Raw genomic sequence first — 18,083 nt, 5'->3', positions numbered from 1 at the left:
AGTATGTAGGAAGGAATAGGACTCTGGGATCAATCACTTTAAAGATTAAGGCTGGTTTACAATTTTTAATAATGTTCATTCCTTTGCTGTCATGTCAGCAGTCCCATTAAAGACTTCTAAGCAGTGGGTGTTAGAATTCATTTCTTCAGAAGTATTCAAGGCAGGCTAGGCAGCTAACCCATCTTTTATGATTTTTTTCTGGAGCTTTTATTAAAAACTCAACCAGCTCCGAACATTGAAAAGTATTCTCACTCCTGTGGGTAGTGCTTGAAACGCATCAAGCTGCTAGTCTTTTTTTTGTAATAGTAGCACAATAATTTTAGCAAGGATGTAATAGTTGGAGAATGAGGGATATTTTTGTTTCTTTCCTCTGTTTTTTAGATAAATCAGTTGAACTTTTTATGCTGAAAACCCTCTCTCCTGGCCCTTACTATGTGCCTCTCCGTATACGGGACTTACAAGGGGTTTTTAGGCAACAAACTCTGAATGTCCAAGTATGCTCTTGTCCAGATGGGATCACATGTGCATCAACCTCTTCACAAATATCACCAGGAGCAGTAATTGGCATAATTGTGACTATATTTATATTACTAATATGTAAGTAATGTATTTATATTTTGCTGAGTAGAAAACCCTTTGCCATTTTGTGAGTGTTGCGTGTCATGCATCTACTATTGCATAGGTAATCTACTTTAACTCAAAATCCTGCCTTTAACTTTTCTGAAAGACCTGAGTGATGCTATCTCTTCTGGGTATCAACCCAATACTCTCAGATTAACACTGAGGGGCCTGTTCCAAGTTCTCGCTTGCTCATTTTAGCAAGCACCTTCGAGTTGTGATGGTTTGGTTATGGAAAAACTCTCTGAAGTGTGTCTTACATAGAAGTGAATGTTTGGGAATCTCTTAATGACATAATTAAACCTTTGGCTGCTTCAAATACAAAATAAACAGCGATTTTTATGAATTCAGAATTATTCAATTGAATAATACATTGAAGTACCATGTTAATCACTCTCTTTGGAGCACACCGAGCTATAGTAACTAACTAGTATTACTAGATCTGGTCAACAAAAGTCCAGATGGTCTTGGGAGTGAAGACAGTCTTTGGCACATTTTTGTGACCATCAAATGGTTACTTTGATTTCTGTAGCCCAGATTTATTCACTGTAAGCTAAACAACCCTCAAAGCTTCCATTTGTATTTTGGTTCACAGTGAACTCCAAATGGGATCTATGACAACTTGCTTCCTTAAAACTCTGGATATTAAAATGAAGAGTAATCTTGACATGTAATCCTAACTTGTGGGAGACCAGTAAAGCTCTAATGGTTTGGACGAAGCCTAGAAAAATCGCAGATCAGTATTCTTTACTTTGTTTAGCCATTCCCATTATTAGGAATGATCAGAACTTATCCACCATCATATTTAATCTCAGCAAATCAGATTTCAAGGAACTGTAATTGGTTATCACATCTAAAGTAGACCCCATCATTTATTTGATTATAGTTTATTCCCACACTCTAATTTTATATACCAACATTTGTATCCTATATTGTTCTTAGAATCACTTTGTATGCTGACTTTGGGTGGTTATAAAAAGGTGGTATGAAATGTTAAATACATTTTGACTGAGTTTACATAATAGTAAACCAGAAGTTTTAAAATCTGGGCTTTTGAGCAAACAGTAATGATCTTGATTAAAGTTTACATAATTCTAGTACAGTAGATGAACAGAAAGGATAGATACCCATGCAAACCAGCCTACTTATGGCTTAAGTCAGGCTTGTATACGGATTGACATGTGACATTGGGATGTGATTTTGAAGCAAGCCAAGATAAGCATAAAGTTCTCAAGCTGGTTTACTTATTCTAAAGGAACCAGGATCCAGATATCACTTTCTATACAATTGGTCAAGACTGATGAAACCCAGCTTCATTATTTTTCTTAATCTATGTTTCCTAAGGATTCTTTCCAGTTAGATGAAAATAAAGAAATTTGTGGAGTTTTTTTCTTCCTAATATGGATATAAATACCATATCTGTGCAGAGAGAGGCCTTGATTTGATACATGATACATGATCATATCAAGGTCAATACAATCACTGCAATTCCAATATTTGTTCCCATACTATAGCTGTTCTTCTTTGCTTGTATGATTGGTTACATGGATCACACTAAATCACAAATTGTTTAACTGGTTTGCTGGATAACTCATAAATGGCGGACTCCAACTCTTATGTTGGGCCTTACCCTCTGGATTAATTATAATGCCTGGGTTCACCCTACATATTAGGTCGAAAGCAAATAAACCATTTTATTAGAAAATGTAGTCAAAATATATCAATAATGCAGTCAAATGGCTCCCCAACGCTCTTTGTTGGCAACTTTACTGCAGAGTAAGCCAGATTGTTACTTTATATTCTTGGATTGTAATTTCTGAATTGACTGAGAATCATCTATTTTGGTTACGCTATTGGTTGATTATAGATCTTAAACCAAGTAAATATTACAAGTGAGCAGTGGGCTTACACCCTGCCATGTTAAAGCAACTACTTCCTCTTTCCTGGACACAACTATTGACAAGGGCCGTTAACCTAAACATGCTGTGCCCCCCTTGTATGAAATGGATTGGTCCACCATTCTTCCATGGTTTCAAGGATTAGCAATCAAAAGACTTTAAGCAGCTATTCTGTCTTCCCCACCCTCGATTTCCATATATAAATATATATATGGTAAGAAAAGGAGTTGGAGGGAAAGGCAGGAAAACAAATGAAGGTCATGGCCCAAGAAAAGCCTTCAGCTGCTAGACAGAGATTTGTCTAAAATGTGGAGAGCTAATAAGAAGAAAAATACTTGAGAAAGATGTTGCAGAAAGTTGGTGACAATCTTTGTTTTCCCCTTCCTTTTATGTAGTGGGCCTGTGTTTTCTATTATTGTATTCCTGCATCTTGAAAGTGAAGAAAGGGCCTACGTTCGTTCAACCTGAAGCAGGCAACCAATCCCTGATTCAGTACAATGAGGAGAGTGAATGTGTTTTAGTGAAAAATAATATCATTGGCTAAGGGACGCGGTGGCTCAGTGGGTTAGGACACTGAGCTTGTCGATCAGAAGGTCGGCAGTTTGGCAGGTCGAATCCCGAGTGCCGCGTAACAGAGTGAGCGCCTGTTACTCGTCCCAGCTTCTGCCAACTTAGCAGTTCGAAAGCACGTAAAAATGCAAGTAGAAAAATAGGGACCACTACGGTGGGAAGGTAACAGCGCTCTGTGTGCCTTTGGCGTCTAGTCATGCCAGCCACATGACCACGGAGACGTCCTCGGACAAGCGCTGGCTCTTCGGCTTTGAAACGGAGATGAGCACTGGCCCCTAGAGTTGGAAACAACTAGCATGCGTGTGCGGGGGAAACTTTACCTTTACCTTTACTATCATTGGCTACTTCCAGTGACATTTTAGGGACAGGTCCTAGATTTCTAGCATTTCTAAAGGTCGTTTCACTGAGTTCATTGGAACTTCTGCCAAAGGAAGTATTAGTTCAAGTCTTCCAGATTTTAATGTTTTGCCACTTGCAACTATCCAAAGAGACTTTCTTTTGCTGCCTTTTTGTCACTTTTAGAATGCAGCTGACCTGGGGAACCATGCAACACTACCCTTAGTGTATAAAAAACGTTGGAACGAAAAAGAAGTAACTCAGGTAACTGCAGTAAAGTGTCACCCTTCTTTCAGATGATCCGATGTTCACAGACGTTACCCAAGAAGGGACGATGTGCAGCAGCCAGAATGAAATGAGTGGGGTGATTTCATAATTATACTTTTGTGCAGTATTACTTGTAAAGAAGGGAATGGTTGCATCACAGCTATATTTGATTTGAATAATTTCTGGCACTTTTTCTTATAACAGTCATTTCTTAAATATGACTTGTTTTATGATGTTACCTGTCCAAACACCAGGGACCCCTTCCCACTCCTGTAATCTTGATGTTAAAAATGGTTTGACGTGCTTCAAGTTAGTAAAATCAATTAATCTGACTAAGAACACTTAATAACTCTCTTTTTTATTAGAAAATTTTATTAAATGTACATTTAAAAATAAAAATTTCTAATTAAAAAAGAGAGAAACTTGAAATAAAATAATAAAATTTTCTAATAAAAAAGAGAACACTTAATAACTCAGGATGTCTTTACATCTTCATTTTTTTACCATTTAGAATGGTTTATGGCCAAACATGGGTAGGTTCTAATATTTTTGACAAAGGGGCGTGAGGCTAGAAGCTTTAATTCACCTACTACTAAGCATAAGTATACCAGAATTGAGATTATTTCTTATAGAATAAGATTTTTAATTTTGCAGTTGTATCTAAGGATGGTTTATCTTCCAGAATTCATCCATCCATCCATCCATTCTTTCATTTTCTTTTTTTCTCTCTCACTCTTTCTTCCTCTCTCTCACTCTTTCTTCCTCTCTCTCTCTCTCTCTCTCTCTCTCTCTCTCTCTCTCTCTCTCTCTCTCTCTCTCTCTATCTCTCCACACACACACACACACACACACACACACACACACACACACACAGAGCTACCAAGGAGAGGTAGAACACATTTCTAAAATGGTCTGCTTCTATCCCTGCAGATTTATTGTCAAAGCTTTTCCAGAAGTGGTTTGCCATTACCTCCTTATTAGGGCTGAGGGAAAATGACTGGCCCAATGATTTTAGATCACAAAATATCCAAACATTAAACAGTGTGCTGTAATTTAAGCCCTGTATTTCCTTTCTTTCCTTTAAAGAGTGGTTCTGGTGCGACAGACATAAAAGGTGTACAACCGACTATGGATCCTCCTAGGACAGATTCACCTTTAATCTACACCTTAAACCATAACACAATCAAAACTTCGAAACAGGTTAGATAACTATTTGAATTGGAAACTTATTGGTGGATAGGGAGGCAAATAATAATAATAATAGTAATTTTTTTTTGAGTCCTTAGGAGTTTCGAAGTAGGTGGGAGAAGATTACAGATGAGAACCGGAGCTGGCTGTACTGGGTGAGTTGATTTTTGTTTTAAAAAAATGGCTAAGCCTGTGCTATAGTTTTGAATGTTTTTTGTCTCACAATGGCCCACAGTTGAGCAAACTGAATTTGCCAGGTTGGAGTAGGTTCTAGGGGTCTTGGGGAGGGAGAAAACCACAACATTCTCCACCTCTGTGTTACATAAAGAAATAGAATAGAATAGAGCTGGAAGGGACCTTGGAGGTCTTCTAGTCCAGCCCCCTGCTCAAGCAGGAGAACCTATACCTTCTCAGACATGTGACTGTCTAGCCTCTTCTTAAAAGTCTTCAGTGATGGAGCACCCATGATTTCTGGATACAAGCTGTTCCACTGGTTAATTGTCCTCACTGTGAGGAAATTTCTCCTTAATTCCAGGTTGCTTCTCTCTTTAATCAGTTTCCAATGATTGTTTCTCATCCTTCCCTCTGGTGCTTTGGAGAATAACGTGACCCCCCTCTTCTTTGTGGCAGCCCCTCAAATACTGGAATACTGCTATCATGTTTCCCCTATTTCTTCTTTTCTTTAGACTAGCCAAACCCAAGTCCCGCAGCTGTTCTTTGTATGTTTTTGTCTCCAGGCCTTTAAACATGTTAGTTGCTCTTCTCTGAACTTTTTCCAAACTCTCAACATCTTTTTTGTGATATGGTGACCAAAATTGGCTACAGTATTCCAGGTGTGGTCTCACTAGGGTTTTATAAAGCGGTACTAATACCTCGCGTGAACTTGATTCCATGCCTCTGTTTATACAACCCAGGATTGTATTAGCTTTTTTGGCTGCTGCTGCACACTGCTGGCTCATGGACAAGTGACCATCCACTAGGACTCCAAGGTCCCTCTCACAGTTATTGTTTTTAAGCCAGGTCTTGCCCAATCTGTACTTGTACCTTTGATTTTTCCTGCCTAAATGTAAAACTTTGCTTTTCTCCACACTGAAACTCATTTTGCTGGATAGGGCCCATTGTTCAATTTTGTCATAGTTTTGGATGCATCATTTAAGAATGTTGGCTAAATATATGTTTGAAGTGGAAAGACCTTCTGGATGGATTTTAAGTTGAGGATGACTGTGAACCTCTTCCTCCCCCCCTCCTTTCTGTAGGTGAACTTTTGGCAAAATCACAACACGAAAACACCTGAGAAGTTTTTGGAAACAGTGGCTGCTATCTTGAAACACGTAAGCAACTGGAGGGCAAGCTGACGATTCTATGTTTCTAAAAATGTGCATTGAGCATGGATTCATCCTACAGACTTGAGATGTGATTTCCCTGACCCACCTCCCCCTCAAAAAATTGGGAGGGATTTTTTTTTCCAGGTTTTGAAAAAAATGAAAATTCAGGGAGTGGGTCAATTAGCCAGTGACCTGGACTGCTGGCATGGATGCTTGTGGTAAACTGTGAGTGGCAGAATGAATGAATGAACAAATGAACGGACGGATGGATAGATGAATGGATGGATGGATGAATCTACTCTTAAGTTTCTGGGACAAAAGTTTGAGCTGTGCTGAATCATGAGGAAGTGTGGGACAGGGGTGTTTCTGCTAGGCTGCAGCTGTTTTTCTTTCCATGCAGTCATCAGCCTCAGCTTCACTTCCTCACAATACTATATTGGGAACTTTTTTAAAAAGGCCTCCTTGGACCTTAAATATTCCTAAATACACCTGTAAGTGAACAGTAAGTCTGATTTTTCTTTCTTTCTTAGAAATGTAAGAAAATCAACAATCTGGAGGACAATACAGTTTCTTACACGCCTCATGTTTATGCAGAAGAAGGAACGCTGGAGAAAAGCAAATCTTTATTGTCTCTGCTTGTTCCAGAAGATGAGAAAAATCACCTCCCTAACAATCTCCTGGATGACATGGGATCTATATTTGACCCCCTTAGGAAAATCTGCAACAAATGAGGACTGCTGTTGTCCTGTGCTCAGCTCAGTTCATCTGACAATGAGCTAACATCCATTTTGTGATTTAATCTACATTTGCAGATGGCTTTCTTGATGAGAAATTAAGTGGTTGCTTGCTTAAAAAAGTGGGATTCTCCTTGTGCAGAATTTGCTGGGACCTAGAGGTTGGTAGACAGATAAAATAGGCAAGCAAGTGCCTATTAGTTATCCTTTGCAATGTCAGATTTTGTACGTTGGGATAGTTTGTTCAGTAATAAATCCATTTTAGAACACTTCTTCTTATGTACATAAAAATATAACGGCTCCAAGGGGATTTTCCTGTTGATCTTTCTGAAACATTGTTATTAAAGACAGTAAAGAGGGTGCTAACATTGGCAGTGTTTAAGGAACTGAACAGGAAGGCTGTTTGATTTGGCACCTGGGGGTGGGGCGGTGGGGAAGAATATTATGTTTTTATCTTTGTTTTTCTGAATTGATGTGAGCTGTATAGAATCAGTATACGAGATAGACAACTATATAATAGTATGGTATAGGATAGCATAGCATAGCATAGCATAGCACAGCACAGCACAATAAAGTAAATAGTATTATTTTTATTTTTTTATTTTTTAAAAATTCCATTTATATCCCGCCCTTCTCCGAAGACTCAGGGCGGCTTACAAGCTTAGCAGTAGCCTTCATTCTATGTATATGCCTGCTTATTAGGGCTTTCACACACACACCCCCAAGCGGCATTATTACAAAGTCAGCTTAATTGCCCCCAACAATCTGGGTCCTCATTTTACCTACCTCGGAAGGATGGAAGGCTGAGTCAACCTTGAGCCTGGTGGGATGCGAACCTGCACTAATTGCAGGCAGCTGGTGTTACTTAAGGAGGCATTAGCCCACTGCTCCACCAAGGTATTACACAGTGCTTTTTTTGTAAAAGAAAAAGGTGCCAGAACTCACACATGTCATACAACCTGGCTTGCCTACCCTACAAGGTTCCATCCAAAAAAGGTGCTGGAACTCCGTTCTGAGCGTTCTATGAGAAAAAAAAGCCCTGGTATTACATATTTTCTATTAATTCAGAAGCTTCCTTGGCTGCTTACACTTCCCATTTGGAAAGAGCCTGACAGATGATCTGTTTTCTTCCTTGGGATTTAATTCAATCAGGTATGAACCTCCAATCTGGTCTTAAGGTCCCTTCCAATGCTAATATTTTGAACCAAGGCACTGTAATATAGTCCTGTCCACACGAAGCCACCAGAGTTCTCAAAACTGCACTGCAGACTTCCTGTGTTTCTTTTTCTTTTTCTAAAAAAGTTGAGGCTGTAATGTTATTATGTTTATTCTATTGCACTGAGAAGGGTCAGCGGTTAATGTTTTTTTTCCTTTTTCCTTTTCATTCTACACGTCTCTCTTTCCCCCTTTCTCCTTATTTTCATTTTTGTTGGTATTTTATACTCTTGACAGGTTTAATAAAATGATATTTAAAAAGACTGGTTGTATCTGAAGTCTCTTTACAGTTGACCTAGGGACAGTCCGTGGCACTAATCCAAACTGCAAAAAAATAAGGCTCCTGTCACCAATCTGACCTCGCTAGGAATTGATGCTTTCCAAGCCTGGAGTTATTGTTAGAAAATTAAAATAATTGGAGGATACAACATTGTGCTCTGTGGGAAAGTGTGCTCCCCTACCCAGAAAATGGAAGCTAGAGAATATTCCAGAAGGCTGGAGGTAAAGGTGGGGATAATTTCAGCAGTTTTGGATGGTTCATTACTGGTCATATTGTAAGACTATCCAGAAAGTCCTCTCTCTTTTCCAGTTCCAAAAATTTCAACCTGAAAAGATTGAAGTATCTTGAGCATCCCATTCCAGAGGGTCCCACAAAATGAGGTTTAATTGAGTGGACCTACAATGTACTCACCTTCCTGAAAATACAGGATGCAGAAACTATTGAAGATAAATGATCCCTTGGTTAGTCAGGTCCTCTGCCATTAAGGATTTTATAGCAATGAGATATGCCCATTACCATTCACACTGCTGCATTTTGAATCTGCTGTAGCTTCTGGATGATCTTCAATGGCAGCCGCAAGTGTATTGCAACAGTCCTGTAGGAGATGAGTAGGATGAGCCTGAGGGAAGAATCAAGTACATCATCAGTCTTGAATCCCTTCGTACCCACAAGAGATCTGAGTCCATCTACCTTAAATTCCATTGACTCTTATCTGCCCCCAATTTGCTTTGACTGTTAGTAGTTCAGATTCCTGTAGAGAGTGTTGGCATGCAATAAATCCGTATTCATTTGAACCGCCTTGGCTCCTAATTTTCTGCTCTTGACAAGTCCACTTGTGAGATAATCTGGTGAAAGAAAAGTGCACAGTACAGGGTGTACTGTGCAAATTCTAGACATAGCTTCCACTTGCTCATTGAGCAGTAGCTTTCAGTTCAGAAGAACCCCACCAAGTTTCATGCCAGTCTTGAAGGGAGAAATAAAACCCCACACAACACCAACAGTCAACATGTCCAAGACCTGAACAGCTTCCAGACACTGGGTTAGTACATTTCCCTGGGCAGATGGGCATTAAAATATAAAGTTGGGTATACGAAATGATGAGTGATCTTACCCAAAGTACAGTGGATGCTAAACAAGAGAAGGAGAGCATTCAGCTCTGAGAGATTCCGCAAGGGACTCAGGTGTAATCACTCCTCTCCCATCCACACCACCTGAGAACAACCACTGAAGAAGATGAACCACTGCAACACAGGGCTTCCCAGTCCCAACTCCTGCAATCAATCCAGAAGGATATCAAAGTCAACAGAACTGAAATCTACTGTGAGATCAAAGAGCTCAAGGATGGATGCCCCTCCCTATCCGGGGTAAAGGGCATTGGCAAGTGTGATCAGCTCTGTGTATCCTGGTAGCTAGGTAGATGCTTTTTGACTTCCTAGTTTATGTCAGAGACAGAGTGATTGGCCCAAAGTCACCTAGCCACCTTCTGGACCTAAGGCCTGCAAATTTTCCACTCCTAGTCCAGCACCTTAACCACCATAGGCAATCCTTCTTTAGTGATCACAGCTAGGGCCAGCAACTTGGTTGGTAAGTGAAGCAGTCACTAAAGTGTGTGATCTTACATAAGCTGTTGCTTTATAGACCTGCAAATGTTGTACAGGTACACACCTATGCATACTTTCTTCCTGTAGGGCTACCAGTTCTGAACGACCAGTAGATGGCAGATAAAGGTTGCATTTTCAAATCACCTGGTCTTTTGCAACCTCAGTCCTAATAATTTATTTGCCAGAAGCCATATATAGAAAAGGATGTGACCTAAAAAAAACAAATTTAATTAATCACTATCAGTCAAAATTGCTTGTATAATGAACTGCCTCCGGAGCTGCAGACGGCCCCTGACCTTCGATCCTTCCGCCGTGACCTGAAGACATGGTTGTTCTAACAAGCGGGCCTGGACTGATCATGGTTTTTAAATTTGGGTTTTATCGGCTTAAATTGTCCTTTATTTCTTTATCTATTGTTTAATTCTTTTTTAATCTTTGTATTCTATGTTTTTTAATTTTTTATTGTTGTGAGCCGCCCTGAGTCCTTAGGGAGAAGGGTGGCATATAAATTTAATAAATAATAATAATAATAATAATAATAATAATAATAATAACAACAACAACAACAACAACAACAACACATAAATAAACCGCTACAACAACAGAATACTGTAGCAGATTTGGCCATTAAAAAAAAAAAAGAAGATGGAAATTGAAAGGAATGATCAGGTAGCTTGTTATATAGGACAAATTTCAAGACAAATAATTGGGTATTTGAAACAGGAGGAGAAAGAGGGTTCGATTATTTATTTATTCTCTAAATAAGGCTTGCTCTTGAAAGGAGTAGTCACTGGGATCCTTTCTTTATGGATTTCTAACTTTTCCTCAACAAAAACCCATGCATGGGAAGTTCTTGGATTCTTGTGAGTTTGCCTGTACCAGTTAAAAGCTATCCACCAGAGAGAGAGAGAACAAAAAAGAGAACAGGAGAGAAATGAGGTAAGAGGAAGAGGAAGAGGAAACAGCCCATGATGCAGAAGAGATGAGAGATAGAATATCTGGCGAGCAAAGAACAGGAAAGGGAAAAAAAAATCTCTTGGTTTAGAGAAGATAAATTTCAGCATGGCAGCACGGGAAGGCAAGGGGGATGGAACCAAGTCAGCATTTTCAAGATTTGTTTGAGATTTGTAGAAATGTAAACAGACTTTTAAAAAGAATCAGGGAATGTAGGGGAAGGAAAGGGGGTGCGCCTGGTGGAGAAGGTCACAGCATGGCATACCTGTTTATTTTTAATCTGTGTTCCAGTACAGATTAACATCATCCAGTACAACATCATGTTCCAGTACAATTGAGGAACAGAAGTGTTCATAAACCACTATACAAGTAACTCTAGATGTGTTAAGTCTCCAACAGACAAGCAGAAGTATTTGTATGCATTTCTAGCATGCCAAGACATTCAACATCAACACAATGAAGGAAAAATGTTGCAGTTTTCAGATAGGAAAACATTTGAGTGTTGGGGGTACGAATCATGTTTGTAATATTCATTCTGCAATTTTTCTCAATTAAAAGCCAAAATGTATTGCTCATTCCAAAAAAACTGTTGGTAGTGTATTAATTTGCTATTATTAATTGGCATATTATTATTAAATATGATTGATTTTAAGTAATAGTTTTTGATGTGTGTTGTTGTGCCCACAGTAAAAATGACAATAAAGGTTATCTTATCTTATCTTATCTTATCTTATCTTATCTTATCTTATCTTATCTTATCTTATCTTATCTTATCTTATCTTATCTTATCTTATCTTATCTAGGGTTAGTGAGATTCATTCAGTGTTTGTGGCAATGTTTCAATAATGCCAATTATTTCCTCATCCTCATGATGGGATTTAAAGTTATTTCCAGTTGAATGGCTACTGCTAAATGACATCATCAAGATCACTACCTGGTTTTTGCATTTAAAGGGCATCCAGAAAGTGCTGGTACTACAGAATTAAAAAGAACAAATTAAATGGTATGATGAACAGGTGCCTTCCACGCAAATTTTTTCATAAGGAAACCTACTCAATATGGTTACTAAAGTATCCCATTTTCTGAATTTTCAAATACATTGAATGAAAATGTAGAGTTCACACAGCACAGTAAACCACAAAAACATTAGCCATATTAACACTAATGAAGCTTAGCATGCCATATAAACTTGCCAGGTCTAATTTTGATGTGTTTTATATAAGTGACGTAAATTACTTTCTCATTCACATGAAAGTGGATTTTGATTTGATTTGTTTGCTTAATGGAGATGGCAGATACTGCATGGCATTGCCAGAATATTCTCAAATTCTATCTCACCATTTCCTGAAACTACAAGAATCACACAAACAAAACTCATCACGCAAGCCCTTTTCTTATGGGTGGAAAAATAATGCCTTCAACAATGTTGTTTGTAGAAAATCTGCTCCAACAAGTCAAGGGGAGCAGTTGCAACCAGTGTTGACTTAAGTTTGAAGACTCATTGAAAACAATTGACCATGAAATATGTATTTGGAGAAGAACAGCCTTAAAAATAGTGGCTTAAGGAACATTTCTTTTTTTAATAGATATTTTATTGGTTTTTAACTATAACAATCTCCAGTGCCTGGTGTATAGCATGTTATCTTGGTTTATAGTTTAACAAAAAAAGACAGTAATAATTAATAAACAATCAATAATGATTAAATTTGATAATTCCATAATTAATATATTAATTAATAGTACATTTCTTTGATCTTCCCTTCTCCCATTTGTATTTTTCTTCTTCAACCTTATCCAAAATATAATTCTTAATATTTTCAATATATAAATGATTAGGTATAGGCATTTTTTATATTTATACAAATAATAATAGTCTCTCTGTATAACATTTTTTTCAGCTTGTATTATTCTCATAACCATCATCTCATTAGTTCAGCATACATCCTATTTTCATATTTTTTTGTTCGCTTAAATTCAATCCAATTCTTATCAGTCATAATTTCTTCATATTAGTCATCTCACTGTCTAAATTTTCCCATTTAGGTACATCATCCCAATATTTTATGTCATGCATTATAAAAATACTATACTTTTTATCTGTCTTATAGTATCTAGATATAACATCCTTTTTAATCAGTTTATATTTTACTAATATATTAATAAAAGTTACATCAACCTACTATTTTAACAAATTATAAAACATACTATATTACTTAAATCTCATTATCCTTCTTGTTATAGGGCCCCTTTATGTTTGAACTTCTCTGTTCTTTTATCCATATTCAAACAAATGTTTATTCACTTAATAGTCCATCTGGTAGGGCGAGTCAAATCTCTTGTATCTGTCTCTGATCTTCTTCTTTTGCAAAGTAATTTTCCAAGTTGATGTAATCCGCTTACTCAACAGTTCCTGTATTTTTGCAAATGTTGTTGGGAATACAAAAGATGAAATAAGGAAGATAAATTCTTTCTGTCCCACAAACTTTAATTGTTCTCCTAATAATTCCATTTTTCTTGTTGTATCAGAACCTTGTTGATTTTTTCCTATTTGTGTCAAATTGTAATTCTTTCCCTTTGTTATTTCATTAATTTGATCATACTCTTCTAGTTTGTAATCTGCTGTCTGATTTGTTCGCTCCTTTGTTGTTATTTCCTGGATATTTTTTAATTGTAGATTTAGATTGGAAATATGCTTATTTAAATCCTCAAAGTTCTTTCAAATTTCATCATGGTTTGAATCTATTGTGACTTGTATTTGTCCTAATGTGACATATATTTCCTCTGGGAAAGTATTTATCTTGCCTTGAAGTATTGTTTTTGGAGACCCTTGATTTTCCAGGCTAAGTCCTTCAGGAGAAAATATTGAAGGTGGCATCCTGTCATTTTTTGATATCCATGTTATCTTCCCCCTTCAAATAATCTTTCATCAATGTTTTAATTCAAAAGTCAATTTATCAGTCAGTCAAAATTACAGATTCAGTATATTAAGCCACTTTAAATCCTGCAAATTCTCCTCTAAAAGATTAGCCAAAAAACCAAAGTTTTTTCCCCCCATAAACAGTTCTTAGGTCTAAGTAACAGACCAGGTGTTTTGTTTTGGTTTTTTTTCCTTTCAAACACTTTTTAATCTTATAGCTGTCTCTTCCTTTGTTCCCAGCTGTCTTCAAGGTTATTTGCAATTCAAAGGAACAACTTTTTCTTTGTTTCTGGGCATTCTGCCAATTTCTGAGTTCTTATTGTTAGTGTTCTATTCTTTGATTCTCCGCTAGGTGTGTGCAACTATTTCTTTGTTCAGTTTTTCTTTCCATCAAAAAGTTATTTTTGTTATATATTTTTATAACTCCATCAGAAATTTTTAGGGTATAATCTTGACAGTTTTTTAGTTCCTAGATTTGTCCAGATTGAAATATTTTAAATCAAATTTCAACCTTTTATATTAATTCGCCGCTTCCATATGTAAGGGAAGGGGGATATAATCCCCTCCCTTCACTTCTGGAGGTTTTCTTGCTTTGGGGATCTTTTCAAGGATTTAAATAGTAGATAGAAGAAAGAAGATCGGTATTCTCACCAATTCCAAGCATGCTGTTCACCGATGTTTAAGTTTGTGCTCTGGGACTTCGGCTGCAAGCAGCTTGGGCTAGGCACTGATCTCACACTAGCCTTTCTCCTGTCTGGTTTGGAGGGCTTTCCCTGGATCAAACGAAGTGATTGCTGTCACTTCGTGATCAACAGGGCACCCCTCCTTCACAGTCACCTCTCCGGGGCAACTTTGGACCCATCTAGGGTCTCCCAAGTAAGAAGAAACTAGATATAGAGAGCAGAGGTCCACTCTCATGCAGCCGTGCGCTGCAGATGCAAAACCTGGAAGTCTCAGCTTAAGGAACATTTCTTGCTTAATACTAATCCAGAAGCCAAGGGCACTAAATTAGAGGTGCTTTGGCTTGCTGACAATTAAAACCTCATGAGGCTCACTCCCTTTACTTGGCTAATTACTTTTCAACCACTGAAAGCAGAGAGTCCAGCAGAACAAAGGTATATATAGTCATATTTCTGAGAATTGGTAGCAAAATGCCCAACTTTTGATGGACCAATTTGGGCCCCTTTGTGGTAGTTTGAAAAGTTAGATTGTGAGGATGTGTTGTGGGTTCTTTTTGGTTGAACCATCAATACGTTGATTGACTCAGATTCAGTAGACATAAAACATAGGAAACCTGGACAATTAATGGGGATTTTGTATCTACCGTACTTTCAGTCATTTCACACACTAGCAAGGTCATGCTCAAAATCCTACAAGGTACGCTTCAGCAATATGTGAACTGAGAACCACCAGAAGTACAACAACAACAACAACAACAACAACAACAACAACAATAATAATAATAATAATAATAATAATAATAATAATAATAATAATGTTGGAAGGGACCTTAGAGGTCATCTAGTCCAACCCCCTGCTAAGGCAGGAAACCCTATACCATTTCAGACAAATGGTTGTCCAGTCTCTTCTTAAAAACTTCCAGTGTTGGAGCATTCACCACTTCTGGAGGCAGGTTGTTCCACTGGTTAGTTGTTCTAACTGTCAGGAAGTTTCTCCTTAGTTCTAGGTTGCTTCTCTCCTTGACTAGTTTCCATCTGTTGCTTCTTGTCCTGCCTTCAGGTGCTTTGGAGAATAGCTTGACTCCCTCTTCTTTGTGGCAGCCCCTGAGATATTGGAATACTGCTATCATGTCACCCCTCACCCTTCTCTTCATTAAACTACACATACCCAATTCCAGCAACCATTCTCTATATGTTCCCTATATGTTTTAGCCTCCAGTCCCCCAATCATCTTTGTTGCTCTTCTCTGTACTCTTTCTAGAGTCTCGACATCTTTTTTATATTGTGGTGACCAAAACTGGATGCAGTATTCCAGGTGTGGCCTTACCAAGGCATTGTAAAGTGGTATTAGTACTTCACGTGATTTTGATTCTATTCCTCTGTTAATGCAGCCTAGCACTGTGTTGGCTTTTTTGGCAGCTGCAGCACACTGCTGGCTCATATTTAAGTGATTGTCTACTAGGACTCCAAGATCTCCGAGATCTTGAAATACCTGTGCATTTGATTTTTCCTGCCTAAATGTAGAACCTTACTTTTTTCACAATTGAATTTCATTTTGTTAGATAGTGCGCAGTGTTCGAGTCTGTCCAGATCCTCCTGTATCTTAAGCCTATCTTCTGGAGGGTTTCAAAGAGGTAGAGGAACTAGAGATTAAATTATTGGCTGGATTATGGAGAAAGCAAGGGAATTCCAGAAAAAACATCTACTTGCGCTATGCTAAAGCCTTTGATTGTGTGGATAACAACAATCTGTGGCAAGTTCTCAGTGAAAATGAATTTACTACCAAAAATTTTATTTTTATTTCAAACAATACCTATAAAATTGGAGATTTTTTTTTGAAAGATTTGAACTCATTAATTTTGAAATTTATTTGGCAAGGGAAGAAAACTAGAATTAAGTGGAAATTGCTACAAGATGTCAAGGAAAATGGAGAATTTGGCCTACCAGAGTGGGTTCTATATTATCAAGCATCTGTATTAACATGGGTAAAGGAATGGATAATTCTTAAAAACAAAAGATTGTTATATCTGGAGGGGCATGATTTACAATTGGGGTAGCACGCTTTCTTATGGTATGGGAAAAATAGAGTTCATAAATATTTCCAAAATCAAGATCTACCTTGCTGTTGGTCATTCTCTTGTTGTCTTTCCTTCCACCTCTCTGAGTTTTAGAGCCTTTTCTAGAGAGCCAGGTCTTTACCTATGACTTGAGCAGGATAATTTGACCCTCCCTTGTGCCTTGAATGAAAACGCTGGGTTTAATTGTTTGAAGATTCATCTATTTGTTCTTTTAGCTGTCCAAAGTACCATATTCTCAGGCGACTTCTCCAGGACAAAAGTTCAAAACTTTTCCTCTCTTGCTTCTTCAAATTCCAACTGTTGCTTCCATACAGCATCACCAGGAATACCATGCTTGTGTGATTCTAATATTTTTTAGGCATGGTGAAAATTAACTAATACTCCCATGTGATACAGTAGTTAAGACAGTGCACTAGGAGAGGGAAGACTCAGGTTTTAGTCCATCTTCAGCCACGGAAGCTTTTTGAGTGCTTTGGACAACTCACTCACCCTCCCATCCCCAACAAATCTTACATGACCTGGCAGTTTGCTGCAAAAATGAAACATTAATCAAGCTTTTAACTGGTAGTGACTAAGTGCAATTAAGTTGAATAGAATATCAAGTGCATTTTCATGTTCAGCTTCGCTCTGCATTAGACAAACATTCTCTTACGGAATTATGTTACTTGGGTTTGTAATTTCAGATTATGAGTATATTGAAAAGGAATGGGGAAACAGTAATAGTTTCCATATCTAAAGAGCAACAATTTATCTGGGAAAGATTTTGCTGACTTCTCCTTTTGAATGACCTGTGTATTATTTATATATTATTGTGCTTTCCTCTACTTGGTTTATTTTCAACACAGGCATACATGTTGAATTTATGAAAAGCATTTTTAAGTGATCTAGAATTTAAACCCTTTTCTAAGAAAGTGTTAGGATCCATCCAAGGTGGGTAGAATATATTGCTCCTTATCTGCTTAGATTGGCAGGATGCCTTTTTGGATAACTGAACTATATGGAGAAATCAACTACTAAAATACCTGGTATTGACCATATAGGTTAGGGTTAGGGCTAGGGTTTTTCCAAGTTTTAAAAGTAACTTTTGAAAATTTGATGTTTGGTCCATGTGGATTTGAATCGCCCTGTTGAGCATAGCAGGTCAGCAGCAAAATCATTAAAATGGTGCATGCGGGCTGCTTGTGCGTCAAGTCCAATACAAGCGTACTTCATCCAGCTGCTCGGCTTGTGGCATTGCTTGGCTTGTGATTGGTCATGTGGTTGTGCGCTGAGTGCTTACTGCGGGCAGTGATCGTTATGTTTCGTTACACAACTGACGTGTGTGGGTGTGTCTACAGTGATTGACTACGTGCAAAAGGTAAATAAAAGATTAACAAGATGTGAGTTCCAGCACCTTTTTTCTTACAAAAAAAGCACTGTAGG

At 37.8% G+C, this 18,083-nt stretch overlaps 2 protein-coding genes across 2 annotated transcripts in view; both read left to right on the top strand.

Annotated features, from left to right (window-relative positions):
- The window catches only part of LOC310637618 (cadherin-like protein 26), a gene marked incomplete at both ends in the record, with an annotated part of 29,434 nt that extends 22,501 nt beyond the window's left edge, over positions 1-6,933 (top strand). Inside the window, 5 exons of the mRNA XM_083358121.1 lie at positions 3,719-3,786; positions 4,776-4,889; positions 4,976-5,032; positions 6,134-6,208; positions 6,733-6,933. Of these exons, the coding sequence (XP_083214247.1) occupies positions 3,719-3,786; positions 4,776-4,889; positions 4,976-5,032; positions 6,134-6,208; positions 6,733-6,933 (515 nt within the window). The remainder of the gene's footprint in view (positions 1-3,718; positions 3,787-4,775; positions 4,890-4,975; positions 5,033-6,133; positions 6,209-6,732) is intronic.
- TUBB1 (tubulin beta 1 class VI) overlaps positions 1-18,083 on the top strand; it is a 917,325-nt gene that overhangs the window by 775,236 nt on the left and 124,006 nt on the right. The gene's annotated exons all lie outside the window — the stretch shown is intronic.

The sequence above is a fragment of the Vipera ursinii genome (genome assembly GCF_947247035.1).
Source record: "Vipera ursinii genome assembly, chromosome: 3".
NCBI lineage: Eukaryota > Metazoa > Chordata > Lepidosauria > Squamata > Viperidae > Vipera > Vipera ursinii.
This window is presented reverse-complemented; position numbering and strand designations above follow the sequence as displayed.